Consider the following 19,326-nt stretch of genomic DNA (forward strand, 5'->3'; position numbering starts at 1 on the left):
GGGCTCAAATTCAAAATCCTAGTCTATAATGCACCTGCATGTGAATCCTAGAAATTACAGACATCTGGAACAAAGAATACATTGTTCACAAGGATCGGGCAGATATAATACAAACAAATTGAGGTGCCTGTGCTCCCAAAGAAGCTTGTTCAGCCATGGAACTCCTTGCTACAAGATGCGATGGATGCAGGAAATTTACATAGGCCTGAACATGACTGTAAAACTGATGAAACAAAAAATGTTTGGGGGCTGTCACATCCTGGATCAGCAATCACTAAAATCTAAGAGTAATCTGGAAAGATATGATCATATACTACTTACTACAACTACCCTTACACTCTTCCCTAGGTATCCAATACAGAAAGCTGTAGAGACATGTTTGGATAAAATGGCTTTTTCTCAGATATAGCACTGACATTTTTAAATTTAAATAAAGCCATTACTCTAATCATTCAATCACTGTCCCAAAAATAAGCAGTAACCAAAAAAAAAATCTGAGGCGATTCCACTGCAATTTTTTTCCATAGGTCTGCTTCAAGATACTGTCACGTTGCACAGCCTACACGAAAAAATCTTAGCAGGGCTCTGCCTCATCATCAACAGTATATTCTGGTACTTTATTCTCCAGACGTTATATGGTACCGTCCTAAATTTGCCGAATGAACATTAGTTGCTATGGAAATAATTATCTCCTAATTTTAGCATTACTGATTTTGGTTAGTACGGGAATACTGAGTGTGGCTCTTCAGATCGGAACTGTACTCCTATGATAAAGTTTAGGACACTCTTTACAGGAAAATTTACAGGGAGAAAATGTAAGAGAATTAAATCTCCATTTAATGACATAGATCTATGCTAGTCCAAAAAGATTAGCCTGACCTCTGTGCGTGGGAAGATCATGGAGCATATTCTCCTAAAAGCTATGTTAAGGCACATACAAGACGAAGAGGTGATGCAAGGCAGCCAGCTTCACCAAGGGCAGATCTTGCCTGACCAATCTGGTGGCCTTCTAGAATAGAGTGATGGACTGATGGACAAGGGAGAGGCAATAGATCTAATGTCATCTACTGATCTATCATGTCATCTATGTCATCTATCTAATGACAACTGCAAAGGCTTTGAATGGACCCTTGCCACATCCTTCTCTCTAAACTGAAGAGGTATGGATTTCAAAGATGGACTGTTCAATGAATTAATAACTGGTTGATTGGTTGCAGCCACAGGTTGTGATGAATGGTTCTTTGTCTGGGTAGAGGCTGGTCACAACTTCCTCAGGGGTTGGTCGTGGGACTAGCACTCTTCAACATCTTTATCAGTTACACAGACAAAAGAACTGAGTGCACCTTCAGCAAGTTTGCAGATGACACCAAACTGAGCGCTGCAGTCAATACACTGGAGGGAACGGAAGTCATACAGAGGGACAGGTTGGAGAAGTGGTCCCATGTAAACCTAATGAGATTCAGTAAGGTCAAGAGCAGGGTGCTGCACTTGGGCCTGGGCAACCCCAGGTATTCATACAAACTGCAGGAAGATCTCCTTGTGAGCAGCCATGTGAAGAAGGACTTGGGGGTCCTGGTGGACATGAGTTACCAGTGTGCGCTTGCAGCCCAAAAGGCCAGCTGTGTTCTGGGCTGCATTAAAAGAGGAGTGGCCAGCAGGGAGAGGGAGGTGACTGTCCCCCTTTACTCTGCTCTTGTGAGGCCCTACCTGGAGTACTGTGTCCAGGCCTGGGGGCCCAAGCACAGGAAAGATGTGGAACTCTTGGAATCCCCCTAACCCTAACCCTAACCCTGGTTGAGTTTCCAGACAAGGGCCACTAAGATGATCAGAAGGCTGGAGCACCTCTGCTATGAAGAAAAGTTGAGGGAATTGGGCTTGTTTAGCTTGGAGAAGCTCCAGGGAGACCTCACTGCGGCCTTTCAGTACTTGAAGGAAACATATAAACAGGAGGGGGGACATGTTTACATGGGTTGATAGTGACAGAATAAGGGGGAATGGTTTTAAACTTAGGAGAGATTCAGGTTAGATATTAGGAGGAAGTTTTTCATTTAGAGGATGGTGATGCACTGGAACAGGTTACCCAGAGAGATTGGGGTTGTAGATGACCGATCTCTGGAGGCATTCAAGGCCAGGCTGGATGTGGCTCTGGGCAGCCTTGTCTAGTGACTGGCAACCCTGCCCATTGCAGGGGGATTCAAACTAGATGATGGTCCTTTTCAACCCAGGCCATTCTATGATTCTATGATCAGAACCTGAGAGATTGTGTATCTCTTATTCTCACCCTGCAGGTTGGACTTCTTTATGACTTGGAATTAATTCATTCAAGAATGTCTGCAAAAGACAGTTCTTGAATCAGTGCAGGTAATGGAAGGAGTATCTGTAATTTGCTCTGTTTCTAAATTCAGTTTAACCTTTCTCTGATGGCAATGCACTGTAATTCATGTAGATTATTTCCAAAACTTGTGCTAGCTTATTTATAGATAAAGCTTATTTATAGATAAAGCTTATCTATAAATAAGCTAGCACAACCATCAAAACACTGCATCCTTATTTAGGCTCTCCCAGAAATAGTTCACAATCCCATGTGAAATGAAGAACAAAAGATTAATAATTGGTTTTCTTCAATTAACTGAAGAGAAATTAATTAGCATACAAATAACTCAATGCTACTGAAAAGATATTTCAAATTGATTTTGGCAATAAATCTGATTTTAAGTATCTAAAATCCAATAAATTAATTCTGAAAATCAAGTCTGCAAAGACAAATATTGTTTATTTTAGACATGCAAACAATCTTATTTAGGTCTATAGGGCCAGTGTTTTGATGATTTCTAAAGCTGTGAAATACTAGGCAAATACCATGTGAAGCTACACGTACATCACAGTCAATGAAGAACAGAATCAAAGGAGACTGAATTGTACAGATTCATGGTTTGTGAGTGGCATGTGCACCAAAGGCTGGCGGATATTTACAACAGAGGTATGCATATGTTTTTTCTTCCCATGCAGATTCTTCGGTGTCCAGTACGGTTTGAGTTTACTATAATGCCTTTCTTCATCAGAATATTTCTGCTCTGTTACCATGAAATCTGTAATAATTTATTTATGACTACTTCTGTTATGTTTGAATGAAATTAAACAATAGGTTTGATGATCACGAATCAAATTCAACAGAAAGCATAACAGCTTGATCCTTGTTTTCAAATGGAAGAGATTAAAAGTATAAACACACTGTTAACGGTTCATTATTATATATAATGAATGTGATATGCATGTGAATTATTCACAAATTATTAACTGCACATATGAGTATAACTCATGAAGAAGACAAAAGGATTCCTTGACTGTGTTCTTGTTCTATTTAGGAGAATACATTGAAGACAGTGTCTTGGAAGAACATGTTTAAAAACAGAACTGTAGTAAAAGTTTATTAAACTTCAATTTTTCAGATGTCTCATAGAACTCAACAGAACATGCTGCAGAAAGTTATAATAAGAAATTGTTCTGAAGACCACAGATGGGAAACTTTACAACTTCTCCTTCAGCTATTAGTCACAGAATTTTTTTTATCCACAGTAACTTAGTTCCTGAATTACATGCAATCGTAAGAACATTGTGACTGTTTGAATTTCTCATAGCCCATGCATTAAGCTTATTATATTTTTATGAAGTATTTTTACAAATGATATCCCTAATTTAAGTTTTTCTTTTTAGAAAGATGTTAACAGTGGAACTAAGCAAGTTAATTGTACAGCTGTGGTACACCAATCTATCCAGTCAAGCAAGGGAAAAGAAACAATGAAAGAAGGAGCTGAAATGGCATTCCAATACTAACAGAATATCTCCTAGACTTAGACTGCAACGAACAGCATGTTCATTATGTTATTTCTGCTGGTTGATTAAGAAATACAGTTCTTCAGTCCTGAGGAACAAGTGTATTCAAAATATTTTGAGGGATCTAAAGCAAAACTGAATGCTAACCTTCCCAAGAATTCATTTAATCCTCTTTAAAATCATTGTTTGGTATAATTGTGTTTCGAATGAAAGAAAATGCTGCTTTAAAGAAACTCCAGACTTTTACATCTGAGTACTCAGAGGAGGCTTATACGTAGGCTACCATTAAGGTCAATTTTCTCTCCAATTCAGTATACATGAGAAAAGTATACAGAGAAAACATATTCAATGCAGCAGAATCCCTTTGTTGAAGTGTTTTTCCATTTCCATCATTAAATACTGCCATTCCTAACTAAGTATTCTGGGTACACTTGACTTCACTGTTAAAAAATAACCATTGTGCTGCCTGGAAACTAAGTTAAAAAACACATATATTTTATTCAATTTAGCCAAAACTTTAGGAAACTTACAGGCGATTTATTTAATTATTATACTTAATTATTCATTGGATTTTATATTTATGTTGAGTATTTTTGCTAACAAATGTATTTGACAACTAACAGAACCCATATAAATGTACTTGTTCCATTTTGCCTGTAAATGATCTGTGTAAATGTGCTCTCAGATTCAGTTCAGTTAAAGGAAAAATATTACTGTCAGATTATAAAAAACATCAGCATGTACCATCCAAATCCTTGCTTAGGGTGATGTTGCCTGTTAGAGAAACAAACTCATTTTAATGTTTATTCAAACTGTTTTAAACTTTAGATTCAAGGCTTCAGACTGCTTCCACTTTAAGGGTGCTCTGCTGCTGAAAATAGCAGTCCCTATTGAAGCCATTGTCTCAGCATGACAGCCTTGCATAGCTTCAAATTTCAAATAGCAAAAAGCTTTTAGAACAGTTTCAGCAGAAGCATTACATGACAGGATTCAAAACATGCATTTCTGATAGACTGTGAAAGCAGAAAATTAATCTAGGTTTCTCTTGAGAAGCAATAGAGAGAACAGAAAAGATATTTCAAAGAGAAAAGCAGCCTTTTGGACAACACAAAGCCTGTCTAATCTTCGAGGTCAACTGAACCCAGGAAATAACTCGAGTGGGAAAACACAGTATTCACTTTTTACATACTGAAAAAAATAACTCATCTCTCATTACCTTTCAGATTCTGGGAACTTGCTGCTAGTATTTTACTAAGAAAATATTTACTGTGTTAGTTTTCTGCGTAAGAAGGCTTGCAGATTGGTACATGAATGCATCTGCACCTGATGTTTGTTACTGCACTCTGGGCCTGAGCTGTGAGCACTGTCCTCAGGCCAAAGCAGAAGCAGCAAAGTGAAGAACATAAGGGTATCTCAGGAATTCCCAGTGCTGCAATAAAAACTCCCTGGAAATCAATTATTTTCCTGTACAAGTAACATGCTGTACCATGTACAGGAACAATGACCTGGTAAGGCCAGTGAGCAGAGCATTTCACAATCAAAAACTGAGTACAAAGTTATGTACCCTAGGGGTCTGTATTGTGACAATTCCTCTTTAACATCTTTATCAATTATATTGATGATGGGATTGCGTGCAGCTGTGAAGTGCAGTCTGCTCTTGCAGCCCAGAAAGCCAGCTGCATCCTGGGTTGCATCAAAAGAAGGGTGGTCAGCAGGGTGAGGGAAGTAATTCTCCCTGTCTACGTTGCCCTCATGAGGCCCATTCTGGAATACCAATGTGACTCCAGGCTCCAGTCCAGACTCCAGGCACCCAGTACAAGAATGATGAACAGCTGTTGAAGGAAGCAGAGGAAGATGAAGTTGATAAGAGGACTGGTGCACCTTTGCTGTGAAGACAGGCTGAAGGAACTGGGCTTGCTTGGCCTGCAGAAGAGAAGGCTCTGGGAGAGGCCTCATTACAGCTTTCCAATATTTAATGGGAGATTTATAAAGAGAAGGGAGATCAACTTTTTACACGGGTTTATAGTCAAAGGAGAAGAGGAAATGGTTTTAGGATACAAGGGAAAATTTAGATTAGATGTCAGGGGTACATTTTTCAAAAGAGAGAGTGATGAGGTACTACCACAGGCTTCCCAGAGAAGCTGTGGATGCTCCGTCCCTGAGGGTGTTCAAGACCAAGCTGGATGGGGCTCTCGAAGCCTGATCTAGAGTGTGATCTAGTGGATGGTAACTGCCTGTAGCAGGGGCTTGAACTTGGTTGTCGTTGACGTCCCTTCCAACCCGCTGCTTGATTCCATGACGCAGGACACAGCACCTGCCAGATCCGAGTGCGCTACACATTTAACTTAAACTTGGAGGCGGTAGGAGGAGCCTCCACCCGTTGCCCGTCATAAGGAAGCCGCCCCCACACGCTAGGAAGTTTACCGGACAGCAGTCAACGAGACTGGCACGGGACTAGCAACCAACAACCGCCACAACCTCCCTACCCAACCCGCTCCAGAACGTACTGGAACAAGCCAACCACTTCACCGACCAATCACTGCGCTGCTCCGGCGGCGCGCCCCGACCCAGGTCCCGCCTTCCTCCTCTCCCGGCTGTCTGCACTTTTACTCTGAGTCTTCCAATGATTGGTGGGTCGGCGAAAGGGCGGGACATGAAAAGTGCCTGATGGTCGTCATTGGCTATGCCGGCAGACCAATAGGCAATAGAGTCGATAGATTCAAACGGAGCGGGCTCGAGCCTGGCAGTTACTCGTTAGGGGGTTCGTGAGTACATCATATCGCGCCTAGAGTTCTACTGCTTTTCGCTATGGCTCACAAGGATATCTACTACTCCGAAAAGTACTTTGACGAGCAATACGAGTACCGGTACGAAACAGCTTCGGAGCACGGGCTCAGGGAAGAGGGAGGGAGTTCTGCTGGCTGCCCCGAGGCTGTTGCCCGGCGCTCCTGTTTTCTTCGAGGATAAAGCTGTGTCTGTGGTCTCTATGGAGGTAGATGGGCTGAAGGCTGGAGGTAGCGCCTCGCTCTCTCGCCCTAGGATTCCTTTCGGCTTTCGCCCAGACGGGGAACGCTGCTCTCGGCCGATCTCTTTCCCGCGCGGGCAGGGTAGGCTCTCGCTGCCGCTCACCAGCTGAGGCCTCAGCGGAAACATTTCTTACGTCCGTTTCGAAGTGTAGTGCTGATAGATGCACTTTATGAAGTCCTTCAGACAGTACTCTACCTGCTGGTTTTCAAGGGTCTGCAATAGTACTAGTTGGTTCTGCAGTTCATTTACCAGTACCGTTTACAGTTTTCTAGATGTTCTTTTAAGCACTACTGCAAACTGCAAGAACTGTTTTTGCTACCTGGAGCCTGAGTACCTGTCTCCTGCTAACTCTTAATAGTTATTTGGCCTCAGAAACGAGATGGAACACCTTTTTTATGATAAAGGAACTTGCAAATGCGGAAAGAGGGTCTTAGGTTTCTTACCTCAGGTTCCTAAGTGGTATTAGTGTTTTAGTAGTGTTTAGTAGTGTTTTAGTATAAAGTGGTATTAGTCTTTAAAAACTAGCACCATAATCTCTATAGAAAATATATTCACTACAAAATACAAACAAGAGTGACTTTCTCAATGCATTAGAAATGTGTGGGGTCACTGTTTAGTTTTTTTTTTTAAATTGTTTTTATCACGGACAATTGCTGGTAACACATCCTTAAGTACGAGTACCGTAATTAGAGCATGCAGGGGATTTAACCTCTTTTAGGGTGATTGCTGTCTCAATATACAATTGCACATTTAAAATTGAGTTTTGGAATTGATGTTCCATAATTGCTGGTATCCAAGAGCACCCTAGGATTCTTTCTGGAATGGCCAGGGTTGGAAGGGCCCTCAAGGATCATGAGTCTCCAACCCCCCCTGCCACATACAAGGCCACCAACCTCCCCTTTTAATACTAGACCAGGCTGCTCGGGGCACCATCCAATCTGGCCTTGAACACCTCTAGGGTCTTCCACAACCTCTCTGGGCAGCCTGTTCCAGCACCTCACCACTCTCATAGTAAAGAAGTTTCTAGGGAATGCTGGTAATCATAAATGGACTTGCTTAATATATTTTAGCAGAGACCTGTGCAAGATATCTAGGGTGTAATATGTTAATTACTAATCTACAGGCATGTAATGCTGCCAAGAGAACTCTTAAAACGAATGCCAAAAACTCATCTTCTGTCTGAAGAGGAATGGAGAAGCCTTGGAGTTCAGCAAAGTCTTGGATGGGTTCATTATATGATCCACAAACCAGGTAAATACAGATGAATAAGACTGATGGAAAAAAAGAGTCTAAAATATATTAAAAAAAAAAAAAAAAATTACTTAAAATATCCAAGACTGGTGCTCAACTGAAGTATGAAGATGAGTAGTTGCTCCTGCTGTCGAATTTGCTTCTAACTGTTTTCATTGTTTTTGATTTCTTTTGTCAGCTCCTTGTTATTTAGGTTGGGTAGCAACCTAAGCAACACCGGAGATTTTTTTTGTGTGTAAATTTCACCTCTGAGTCTTGGAACTGATTGGAAAATACTAGTTTGGTTCTAGGTTCATGCTTTCTCTGTATACTGACAAATCAAAGTTGTAGAGTACTTCAGAATGGACCTTAAAGAGCATCTTGTTCGAACTTGCTTGTACTCTGCCTCTGCAATAGGTTTTTTGTGACATCATATAAGTACAATGTTAGAATATCAGTGGCTGAGGAAAACTTCATATAGCAGCATATTTCTATGTAATGTACCTGGTACGCCTGCTTAGTAGAAAAACCCAGCAGATGCTCATGTAGACCATGTCCTGCACTAATGTTCTGAAAAATCCATGATATAGTTTTAGGTCTAGTAGTTGTCTACTAAATACAGCCTTTCAATTAAAAGATTACAAAGACCTTAAACCTCTCTAATCATTGTGTACTAAAATAGCCATACCTGGTACTTGTTAATTAGGCTGAATTAAAGCCGACCTCATGAAATTCCAAATTTCCAAAAAAAATGATGAAGAAACTAGTCTACCCTTTCAAAACTTCTCTTACCTGGATACCTTTGATATTTTTGAATGGGATTTTTTTGGAAGGGTTTGCAGTTGAGTCAGGTCAGTACTAACTGAAGCTAGCTATATTAACTGAAATGGCTTTTGTTGATGTTTGATAGTATATACCTCACAAGAACAGCATCAGCAGTTTCTTGTACTGTTATACTCATATACTGAGTAATTAAAATAATGCAATGAAGAGTGAGTGTTAATTCCTATATTTGCTGTACTTCCTTTATAAGTTTATTATACTGTCAACTTTTGGTATAAATTTTAAGTTACATGTTTGTGACCTCTAAGGTTACTGTAGAATTGGTCTGTAAATCCTACACTTGATTTATCCTTGAAATCCTACGCTTGATTTATCCATTTCTTATTCAGTGGTATTGTTCAGGCCTCACTGAATTGATGAAATGCTTCTCATCAAGGCTTAGAGAACAGACTGACACTTTGTTCAATTTTATTCCCACAGAGCCACACATTCTTCTCTTTAGAAGACCTCTTCCAAAAGATGATCAGAAATGAACTACTGTCTAAAAATATTCTCAATCTTCTGGAAGTTTGTGTTTGCATGTATATATGTTGGTAGTATTCAGTGAATACTTTTATGTACAAAACATACAACTGTACCTGTGCATGAGCTGTATTATTCACAGCAACAAAGCTCAGTCAAATACAATTTCTATTAGGCTGCTATTCTTTCAAAGAGAAGTGGAATTTAATTTTTAATGTCTCTTAGTCTGAAATGAGTTCTCTTTAATAAAGTTTACTATTGTATGCTTTGAGTCATTTTTTTTAATCCTGCATGTAATAACTTTTGCACTTGGCTTTTCTGCTAAAATGTTGCATGCTCAAAGGCAGTTCACCGCTAGGCATAAAGAAATAAACCCTGCTTGTTGTGCTCTATGAAATCTAAACCCCTATAGAGATCTAATTCACCAGACAAAGCAAATTACCTTGTGGAGAAACTTTAACTAGGTGAATTACAGAACCGTAGAGGTTTGGCAGGGGCTTCTGGAGGACCCACCCCCTGCTAAGGCAGGCTCCCTACAGTACGTTATGCATTAAAGTGCCCGGACGGTCTTGAATATTTCCACAGGAGACTCCACAACCTTTCCGGGGAGCTTGTTCCCGTGATGACTCATCCGCAAAGTAATTTCTTCTCACGTTCAGGCGGAACCTCCTACTTCCCCGTTCGTGCCCGTTCGACCCTGTGCGCGCCGTTGGACGGACGTCATCGCGGCGCGCCGTAGGCCCGGGCGCGGCGTCGCGGGGCGAGCGGAGTGGCGGAACGAAGCTCTCGCCATGTTCGCCGAGAGGCGCCCTGGCCGAGGCAGCGAGGTGAGTGCGGCGCCAGCCCCGCGTGTCCTCGGCTTGTTGCGTGGAGTGATCGCCCCGGTCCATGGCCCCGCACCCATCCGCTTGCGGGGATCGCACGCCCGGCGCGTCAGCAGGGATGTCTGAGGGCCCGATGAGGCCTGGAGCCGGGAGGGGGACGAGGCGCGGCTCGCAGGTCGCCCGCCGCTCTGTTGGCCGCTGCGTGATGGAACTTCCCGGCGGGGCTGGGCCGGGCCGAGCGCATAGGCGGTGCGCCTCGGGGGCCTGGAGACGCATTGTTGCCCGGCGGCTGTGTCCCTGCCGGAGGTACTCGCAGGGGACCGAGTGAGCCCCGCCTGCGGCCGCGGCTTGTGCCCGCGGTGTGCTGCGCTGCCGTCTGGGGGCCAAACCCAAATAACCGATCCCAGTTTCCTTCCCTGCGTACTTTCTGTATAGTTACACACCTGTGTGTTTGTTACATGCTTACTGTGTGGAATATACATTCCATTTCCCACTGTTGAAGTGGCAGCTCAGCGTGTAGTTGGGACTGTCAGTAGGTTCAGGAGTGGAGGAGTTTGCAGCTCCTTCTATTCTTCTTTAGTCTGTCAGAGTTCCTTACGTGTTTGTGATGAAGTCAGTGCAGCAACCAGAAGGAGCAGCGAGCCCAATATATATGCCTAAACGTTGGAACTACTGTTCAAGTGTTTTCAAGATTACTATGTTATTTAGTTACTGAAATTGGCCTTGGCAAGTGAAAAGAGGACCTCAGTGTTCATACAGCATGCTGTTTAACCCAGAAATAGACAAGTGGCTAATGACCTGTTGCATTTATTGCACTGAATAAAAGCCATGTGATGCTGTAATGGCAGCGAGTACACTGACCTTTATCTCAGTGCTGCTACATATGCATATCCAGTTTAAATTCAGTGGTACTTCAGAACAAATGGAAAATCTGCCATAGTGGATTTACACCGTTTAAAAAATGAGAATGCTTTATAATTAAGCATTTTTCCACACAGACTAATTTCAAATACAAGTATACACAAAGCCTTTATTATTAATATGTACTTGCAGAGTCAGATGTTATGGCAGTGTTAGTCACACACTGTGAGTTTTAGATCAAGTTGTTTGAATCTAAACTGAGAGTTTGTGTACTAGTGCTTACTGCATATTCTGTTACTCTGTGTAAATGACTTTTACAAGTATTACATGTTAGATGTGGATATTAAAGGAAATGGTTTTCCAGAGAAGCCATGTTTTGCTTAGGGTTCCTTGGTTTTGCTTCTTTCTTTTTGGTGAGCTTTGCTTTTTGTGTTCTGCTGGAAGAGAGCAAACTTTTCTATGAGGGTTGTGCTCACAGGGTAAGTATATTTTTCACTTAGAATATTAATCTCAAAATGCATGTAGCCAAAAAACCTTTTGTTTCTCAGGGCATCGAGTTGTCAGCAGAGGTCAAATCATTTGTTCCAAAATATGCAGCGGTAACTGTGGCATGGTCAGAACCCTCAGCAGCATGTGTCTTTCCTAGGTACTTAACTACAGGCTACACATTTGCTCAGGAACCATCTTTGGATAAGTATGTATATTTTCTGAATCTTATTTCTTGGGGGATTTTAACATTCCAGTTTTGGACATTGATTACTCTCAGAAAGTCAAAGCTCTGATATGTTAATATTCTGACCAAATACATTCTTGCCCTTGTCCTCAAGATTTAGATTTCTATATTTCTATTCTTCAGGTGTATATCAGTATCTCACCTCTTGTTTCTGAAGGCCCATATTGGACTATTAAAGCTCATGCATGGACTATTAAAGACAGCTTGATTGTAATGATTATTCTGGCCATTTTGTGCTTTCAAAAGAGCTGAATTTTGTTCTTGAGTGAAAGAATGGTTGTGTTATGACAAAGCTGAAACAAACAGAATCAAGTAAGAAGGAAGAGGGACAACTATCCTCTAGGAGTGTTTTTCCTACCATGAATGTATGAGATTACTCCTCAATCTCCTTTTCACAACCTCCATGTCCCAGGAAAGTAAGACTTAGAACATAAGAGGCTTCTTGAAGTATTTTTCTAATGAGGCCTGAAAAACAGGCTTTCATAATAGATTTATAATTGGATTGTTAAGCCCAAAGCAGCCTAGAAGAAAGCCCACATAGTGGGATAGGAAATAATTGAATATTGTCATAATTTTTTTATGTGATTTAGCTCTCCAGTTGCTTCTCAGGTTAGTAGAACTCTGAACATTGAATTGACTTTGAAATTACTGTAAAATTACTGTTATGTCCTTAAAAAGTTCATTTAAAGCCCTAGAGAACATATTCATTCTAGGCTTTCTTAGTATGTCAGCCATTTTATTTACAGGGATTACTTCAACCCATTTTTATGTGTAATATGTGTTTAGCAATGAGATGAGTATGGTCTCACATAAGGTATTTTTTAGCATTAGAAAGATCAGGGACAGAAGTAGTATTCTCATGAGCGTTTTGCCCTGTTGGCACTGAGCTGTAGTTTCTATTGTGACTCAGATGTATTACTTTTTTTTGTAAACTGATTATAACAGTTGTTTTGACTACAATCTATCAGAATTGCAGAAGCATCTTGTTCTGGTGGGACATTTTTCACTTTTTTGTTACAGACCTGAGGTTGAGATGTTGTCCATTTTGTGCTGAACAACTTTGGATACAGCTTTCTTTTTCCCTCACTTTTCTTTACTATTAATCTATTTTTATGTCAACGCATAGGTTTTTACTTTTCTTTTCCTTGAATTCTTTCTCCATCCCATTGTGAGGAAGTGAATGAATAGCTGTGTGGTGCTGAGCTGTCTACCAGGTCTCCCTTATCAAATCTGGATTTCAGTGTATAGTTTCTGCAGAAAGTATAGAGTGAAATTAGAAGGAAACTTTGAAGTTCACAATTGAAGGAAAGGCATGCCACAGACACGTCACAGAAAACATGTTGTGCTTTCATCAGTATTACGGTTAACTGCAGTCCATTTACTGGCTGTAACAATTTTGTATTGTATTTCACACATGCTTTATGTCCCCGTAAGATGCTCCTACTTTGTTGCTATGACATCTTAAGATGGGTTTCACTGTTCAGTGTCTGTGTTTTTATTAGTTAAATGCATAATGCATCTTATGTAGTTCTACTGTGCTTTTGGTTTGTTTCACAAGAAAAAGCCTAACAAAAATACATATGAAGAAAGTTAGCAACCTTAAACAGAAATGAGGGCTGTAACTCTCAAGTAGACTAGGTTTGCAACTTGAAGCACGTAACATCTGTATTTTTAAGTATTTGCTACAAACTGCATATTTTATCCGAAACAAAATACATTATTTTTTAAAGAACATATGGCAGTGAGTAAATAGTTGGTTGAAATAACATGAAATACTTTTCATTTGGAACATAGCTTTCTTGTTAAACAAATTCTTCAGCTAACGAATGATATATTTATGTAGGCAATGACTATATGCTGAAGATTTGCCTGGGGATGACCTCTCAATCTCTTTCTCAATGTCCATTACATAGTGTTGTGGGAGATCCTGCATTAAATGAATACTCCAGCAGCTCTTGCTCACCTGATGTTGTTTCAAATACAAATCCAGTAGCTGCCTCACAGTATCATTCAAATGGGTCAACATACTGTAATGATTCCAGAATAGTCAGTGAATCTGCAGAACAAAAGTATCCAATCAGACAAGAAAGTAAGAGTCTTTTAAAGGTGAGCGAACACACTTTTAAAAAAATTAAATTCTTACTTTAAAGTAGTCTGAATGCTTTGTTCATTTTTGAAGTGACTCTTTGTGTAGGAAATGATGGTATTAATGGGGTATTAATGAGGCCAACTTCAGATTTCAAAAAAGTTAATCACATTCTACAGTTAGTATAGTTTTCCAAAAAATGTTTTTGGAACATAAGAGGAATGTGTTGTTTTTCCTCATAAAGCAGCACTTGGGTGAAAAAAAACAAAACCATATTATGTTTGTGAACCATGCTTTCCTTCATTTGCTGCTGGAGTTTGGTGCTTTTTTTAGAGCACAGTAGCAGCAGCCTTCACAAGCATAAATTATAGAGAATTGATGGCTGTGATCAGTTGTATGGCCATTACGTGATTGGACCGCATTTATTGTTCAAACATTTCCAAAGCCTGCTGCAGAAAACAATCCAAATGAGAGCAGGAACGTATTGGAGTGGAGAGGGAATAAAGGCTCACATTAGAAGTACCCTCAGTCAAAAGTGAAACCGATGTTCAACAAAAATCTTCAGTGGTTTTTAGAGGGGAGGCAGTTCTGTGGTCTAAGTAAACCCAGGCTTAGCTGAGTACTGTTTGATGGTCTTTTTGGCACTCGAAATTTACCTTTTGGGATCTTTAAGAGAGAACTAGAACTTCGTGGCTTTGCAATAATTTGATCACATCTCCTGGGGCTTTAATAATACAGCTTTCCAGGCCATGGAGTATCCTCCCACTCCAGAAAATAGTGTTGCTCCTGGAAGTACTTAGAATTTAATTCCAAATCCTCTGAACAGATTTAAGCCATGTGTCTAGTTTGATGCAGCATAATTTGCATGGATGCCTGTTGCTTGCCTGCCTCTCTGATTCTTCAGCCCAATTCTGCCAAAGAGTGGTGCTTGCAAGAATCATGAGGCTTCTGTATAGTATAGGTGAATATTTGCTTTATTGGGAACATGTACATATAGCTTTTCTAATTACACTCTGCTGTGTATGTTTGCTGTGTTATTACAACAGTCTTGTTTTGATTGTAACTTAGCTTAGTAAAAAACTTGGAATGCTTTTAGAATTTTAGCTCTTTTCTAGAAGAAACTCAGTTGCAGAAAATAAGAACTGGACAATGTAAGTCCAGCTGGTTATAAACTATTGATAATGCTGTCAATAATAAGATCTTAAATGTGTAGTTGCATAGAAATGTGGAATAATCCCTCTTGAGTGTATGTAATATGTGACACAGGTAGCACATTTAACAAGGAAAATAAAATACAGTAACAGACCTCTAACTGACTTTTGTTTTTTTTTTATGGTTTTTATGGTTTTTTATGGGTTTTTGGTTCTGGTTTTGTTGGTTATATGTGGTTGTGGTATAGAATTCATTATGTATCTTCAAACTCCAGATATGTAGTTAGTTGACTGTAGTGCATGGAATGCTTGAAGATTTTTACAAAGTTAAAATAAAATTAACTAAATATATGTATTAACAAATACTTGCAGCAGAGGAAAGCAAAGGATGATGAAAAGAAATCAGACAAGAAAAAGCAAGATGGACAGGATTCTTCTGTCAGAATTGTGAAACGGGCTGCATTACAGACCTCTGCAGGCAGCAAAGATTCCATGAAGCCAGGTACTATTGCTATTACAGTGTGTATAACTAATGTGCTATTTGGTTTGAAATACATAGCATATCCATAAAATAGTCTGTACTGTAACTTACAGTTTGTGATTGTGTTGCTACATCTAGAATAGTTAAAAAACAGAATATTTTTTACTGTGTGACTTTTTGACAATGGATGATAGCAGTAAATTGTTTGGTGGTTGCATGAGCGAAATTGAAACAAAAATATTCCTCAGAAAGTATCTGAATTTACATTTGGTTGTCAATTTGGTATTGTCTAAACACATTGGTTATAATCACTAGATTTTTTTGTTCTGTTTTTTTTCTTTCATGTCAGGTATTTATAGCAATAATTCTTGTGACTATTGCTGTGACTGTGTCACTGGTGTGCTTTAAGACTTGTACAGAAATGACTGCAAGCAAGTTTTATTTTTTGGACTGTACTTGCTTTATTCAGACAGGTTCAATAAAACTGCAAGCAAGAAGTCAACTCAAGCTCCAAAAATAGAGTCTTTTCCTGCATTTGAAACTACTATTTTGGATTTCCACAAGTTGCAGAGTTTGGGAAGCAGTGAGATGTTGAATGTGCATCATAAAAATGGACAAGCATGTTCAGTGGAAAGTAACGTTATGTGCCTTAGTCAACCACAGATGTCTCCTTTGTTGAACAGAGAGGTTAGCCATGCTTCCATGTTGTAGAACTCATAAAAATTCTTTTCTTTTCAAAGCTCAAGAAACTATTTTTGCATTCAGCATGTTAATACCTGCTTAAGTAGCTTGCAAGCAGGAAGTTTCATAGCTACAGGTTTTATGCTTTTTCTTGTAGATGGAGGCATTAATGCTTGTGCTCCCTTCTTTTTCTCATTATTACTTCCTTCTCTGTGCTGCTTGGGAAAGCCAAGGTCTGTCACATTTAGTTTGGTACTGCTATGATCTAAACTTCTGGCTTGTATATACAGAGCACATGTGTTCTCTGAGGTTTCTTGACAGCTTGTTTTTTCTCTCACCTTTAAATAATAAGCATGCAGCTATTTAGAGAAAAGTTTTAACTTGTTTAAAAACATATATATGTATGTAATTGTTACTTTGTGCTAAAAGAGGAAAAATTAGAAAGTGAATTCTAGAAGGAGGAAAAATATTGTTAATATGTAAAGATTGCTTAACATTCTTGTAGATTTTCATAATCCTAATTTTGCAGTTGTTGTTAAGTGCAGTACTGACAGATTTAGGTGTTTGTCACATACGCTGAATCAGAGTTTTCAACAGTTGTTAGAGGTAAATAATTTTGAAGGATACAGATAGCATAAGACTTCTGGTACCTTTAAGTGAAAAACTGCTTGTGGTGGCAAAAATGAATGTTGCTATGTCTTTTTTCCATTGCTAGCTTGAACTTAATGGGTGGATGTAGTTTTCAGTGTTAAAGCCTTTTCTTGTTCATTCTTAGAGTCGTTGTTTGGATGCTTTTGTAAAATGTAAGTAAGCATCTTGTTTGGACAACAGCAGAGAGGCATTTGCTTATATTTTAAAATACAATAGGGACCAAATGATGTTTCCACTAAGAATAGTAACAAAAAAAAAAAAGTGGGCTACAAAATTCTCTATGCCTTTTGTCCATGTGGGTTGAGGATTTTGTTATTTCTTCTTTTTAATGTTTAGCTTTCTTGAGGCAAGTGCTTTTTATTCATACCTTTGTGATACCTGACCCTCAATTTTACAGGAAGCCGATTCTGTGGAAAGCAAAGCCTCATCAAAAACTTTAAAAGAAACAGTAGCAAGCTTAATTCCCTCTTCATTTGATGGTAGAGGTAAGTACTGCTAACATAAATTGTTTCCTCATATTTGAACTGCTTGTATCTCATCAATTTGGAATAATAAAGTATTGTCAAGAGCTACTGAACTCTCAAATATATACGAAACCAAAGAGCAAACTCACTACGAAGTAAGAAAAATAAGTTTGTATCTTTTCTTCCAAATGAGATTATATTCTTGCATATAGATTTTGTTACTAGATCAAAACTGCAGTTGTCCTCTTTCTTTTGTCTCGTTGATGCTGAAGGACTAATGTTTCTGTGGATGTCTCCTGTGCTGTTTATTAGGAGAGGAAATAATACAAATTGATTCCTGGAAGTCTGTTGAGGTGTTTTTTCAACAATAAATCTGAGCAAATATGATCAGTCTTGATAAGCAATTTAAAAAAAAAAATAGCTCTCAGTCTAGAGTCTAGTATGTACTTCTTTGTTCTTCCAAAATTGTGTAAGAATTTTGCATTCTTATTCCAGTAACTGTGAAGTTATCTGATAACATTTTTTCCACAAGTAGAGTCTTCAGTTTGTACCTGACTGTAGAGCAGACTAAGGTTTTGGCAGAGCCTTTATTTGAGAAATAGGCGCTATAGGAAAAGATATCAAAGAGGAATTAACTCATCCCTCCCAGAAACAGCTGGAAAAAGGGGCGAGCTGAGGAATGCAGCCTTCCCCGTTCGTACTCTTGCACCACCCGAGAAAGGCGGGAAAGTAAGGGGAACCTGTGCAGACTCAGACTGCACAAGCACTCCCGGAAGCGTTGCCGAGAAAGAAAGGGTGACGAGCTCCCCCCTGCTCCAGACACTCACGTGCTTATGTATTGGTTCAGGCTGCGACCCTGGAATCCCGTGACACCCATGTAGCTTCTTTTGATGGGTTAACCTCAGTTGTCAACCAGGGTGCTTTTACCTTCCTTAAGAGGACAGGGGGAAAAAATAAGGTGAAAATACTTGCGAATCAAAGTAAAGACAGAGAGATTACTTACTGCTTACCATCATGGTAATTAAATAGCTGTCATTTTAGAATTAGTATATACTTTTTTATTCTGTGGCGTATCTTATTTCTTTACCGTCATGGGCAAAACAGACCCAATTCAGAGAAGATTTATTTATTGCTAATTAAAGTAGGATGGTCCAAAACACAAAACTAAAAGCACCTTCCTCAACCTCACCTTCTTCACAGGCTTGGCCTCTCCCAAATTTTCTACCTTCTCCCCACCTTGAGCAGCACAGTGAGATGTAGAATGGGAGCTGTGGTCTATTGATATTAATTTCAGTTTGCCACATCTCCCTTGTTCCACTTTGTACTGGTTTAGTATGAAGTCTCGAGGAAGATGGTCCTTCAGGAGTTGCACCAGTGTGGGTCCTTGCCAGGCTGCAGTTCTTAAATAACTGCTCAAGCATGGGTTCTCTCTATATGGTAGAGTCCTTCATGGACAGACTGATGTGGTATGTCCCACATGAGCTGCAGCTCCTGCCATTAGTAAGCTGAAGTGTGGGTTCCCCACAGGCTGTAGCTTCCTTTAGGGCATGGCCACCCCATGTCCTGTGGGGTCTTCATAGGCAGCAGAGGAATTTTACTACAGGCTGCAGGGAATGTCTACTCCAGCACTTGGAGCACCTCCACCTCTCCTTTTTCTCTGACCTGGTGTCTGCAGGGCTGTTTCTTTCACAGTTTTCTCACCCAGTCTATCACAGTTGCTGCGCAGCATTTTTATTTTTTTTTACCCTTTCTTAAAAACATTACCCTAGCTGGAACTAGCTGTGGAGCAGCCCCTGATTTCTCACAGAGACCATCTGTACAACCTCCCTACTACCAAAACCTTGCCACATAAACCCAATAAACTTCTTTGATCTCTCATTGGCAAGTTTTTTGTTTTTTGTTGAAGCTGTGTATTTTTTATGTGTTAGGAATATTTACAGAATGGAATGAGTAATTCTTCCAGAATGCTGATTCCACCAAGTGCTGGTGGGTGAAAGT

General features: G+C 39.8%; 2 protein-coding genes and 1 long non-coding RNA gene across 5 annotated transcripts in view; 2 read left to right on the forward strand and 1 right to left on the reverse strand.

The window, feature by feature from the left end:
* Positions 1–19,326, reverse strand: part of LOC128089633 (uncharacterized) — a 271,376-nt gene that overhangs the window by 88,376 nt on the left and 163,674 nt on the right. The gene's annotated exons all lie outside the window — the stretch shown is intronic.
* CKS2 (CDC28 protein kinase regulatory subunit 2) lies at positions 6,517–9,662 on the forward strand. Its single transcript, XM_052701253.1, has 3 exons — positions 6,517–6,701; positions 7,985–8,112; positions 9,355–9,662. Exons 1-3 carry the CDS (start codon positions 6,643–6,645, stop codon positions 9,405–9,407), a joined length of 240 nt encoding a protein of 79 aa, XP_052557213.1. The 5' UTR covers positions 6,517–6,642; the 3' UTR covers positions 9,408–9,662.
* SECISBP2 (SECIS binding protein 2) overlaps positions 10,112–19,326 on the forward strand; it is a 31,962-nt gene continuing 22,747 nt past the window's right edge. For 2 of the 3 annotated variants that reach the window (XM_052701169.1, XM_052701170.1), the window contains exons 1-6: positions 10,173–10,223; positions 11,630–11,775; positions 13,728–13,920; positions 15,424–15,553; positions 16,002–16,219; positions 17,262–17,349. In XM_052701169.1, the coding sequence (XP_052557129.1) occupies positions 10,188–10,223; positions 11,630–11,775; positions 13,728–13,920; positions 15,424–15,553; positions 16,002–16,219; positions 17,262–17,349 (811 nt within the window). In that variant the 5' untranslated portion in view covers positions 10,173–10,187. Of the gene's footprint in view, positions 10,224–11,629; positions 11,776–13,727; positions 13,921–15,423; positions 15,554–16,001; positions 16,220–17,261; positions 17,350–19,326 lie in introns of all 3 variants that reach the window. The other variant, XM_052701171.1, reaches the window with a different exon arrangement.

This window comes from Tympanuchus pallidicinctus, unplaced genomic scaffold, assembly GCF_026119805.1.
Source record: "Tympanuchus pallidicinctus isolate F22 unplaced genomic scaffold, pur_lepc_1.0 scaffold4, whole genome shotgun sequence".
Classification (NCBI taxonomy): domain Eukaryota; kingdom Metazoa; phylum Chordata; class Aves; order Galliformes; family Phasianidae; genus Tympanuchus; species Tympanuchus pallidicinctus.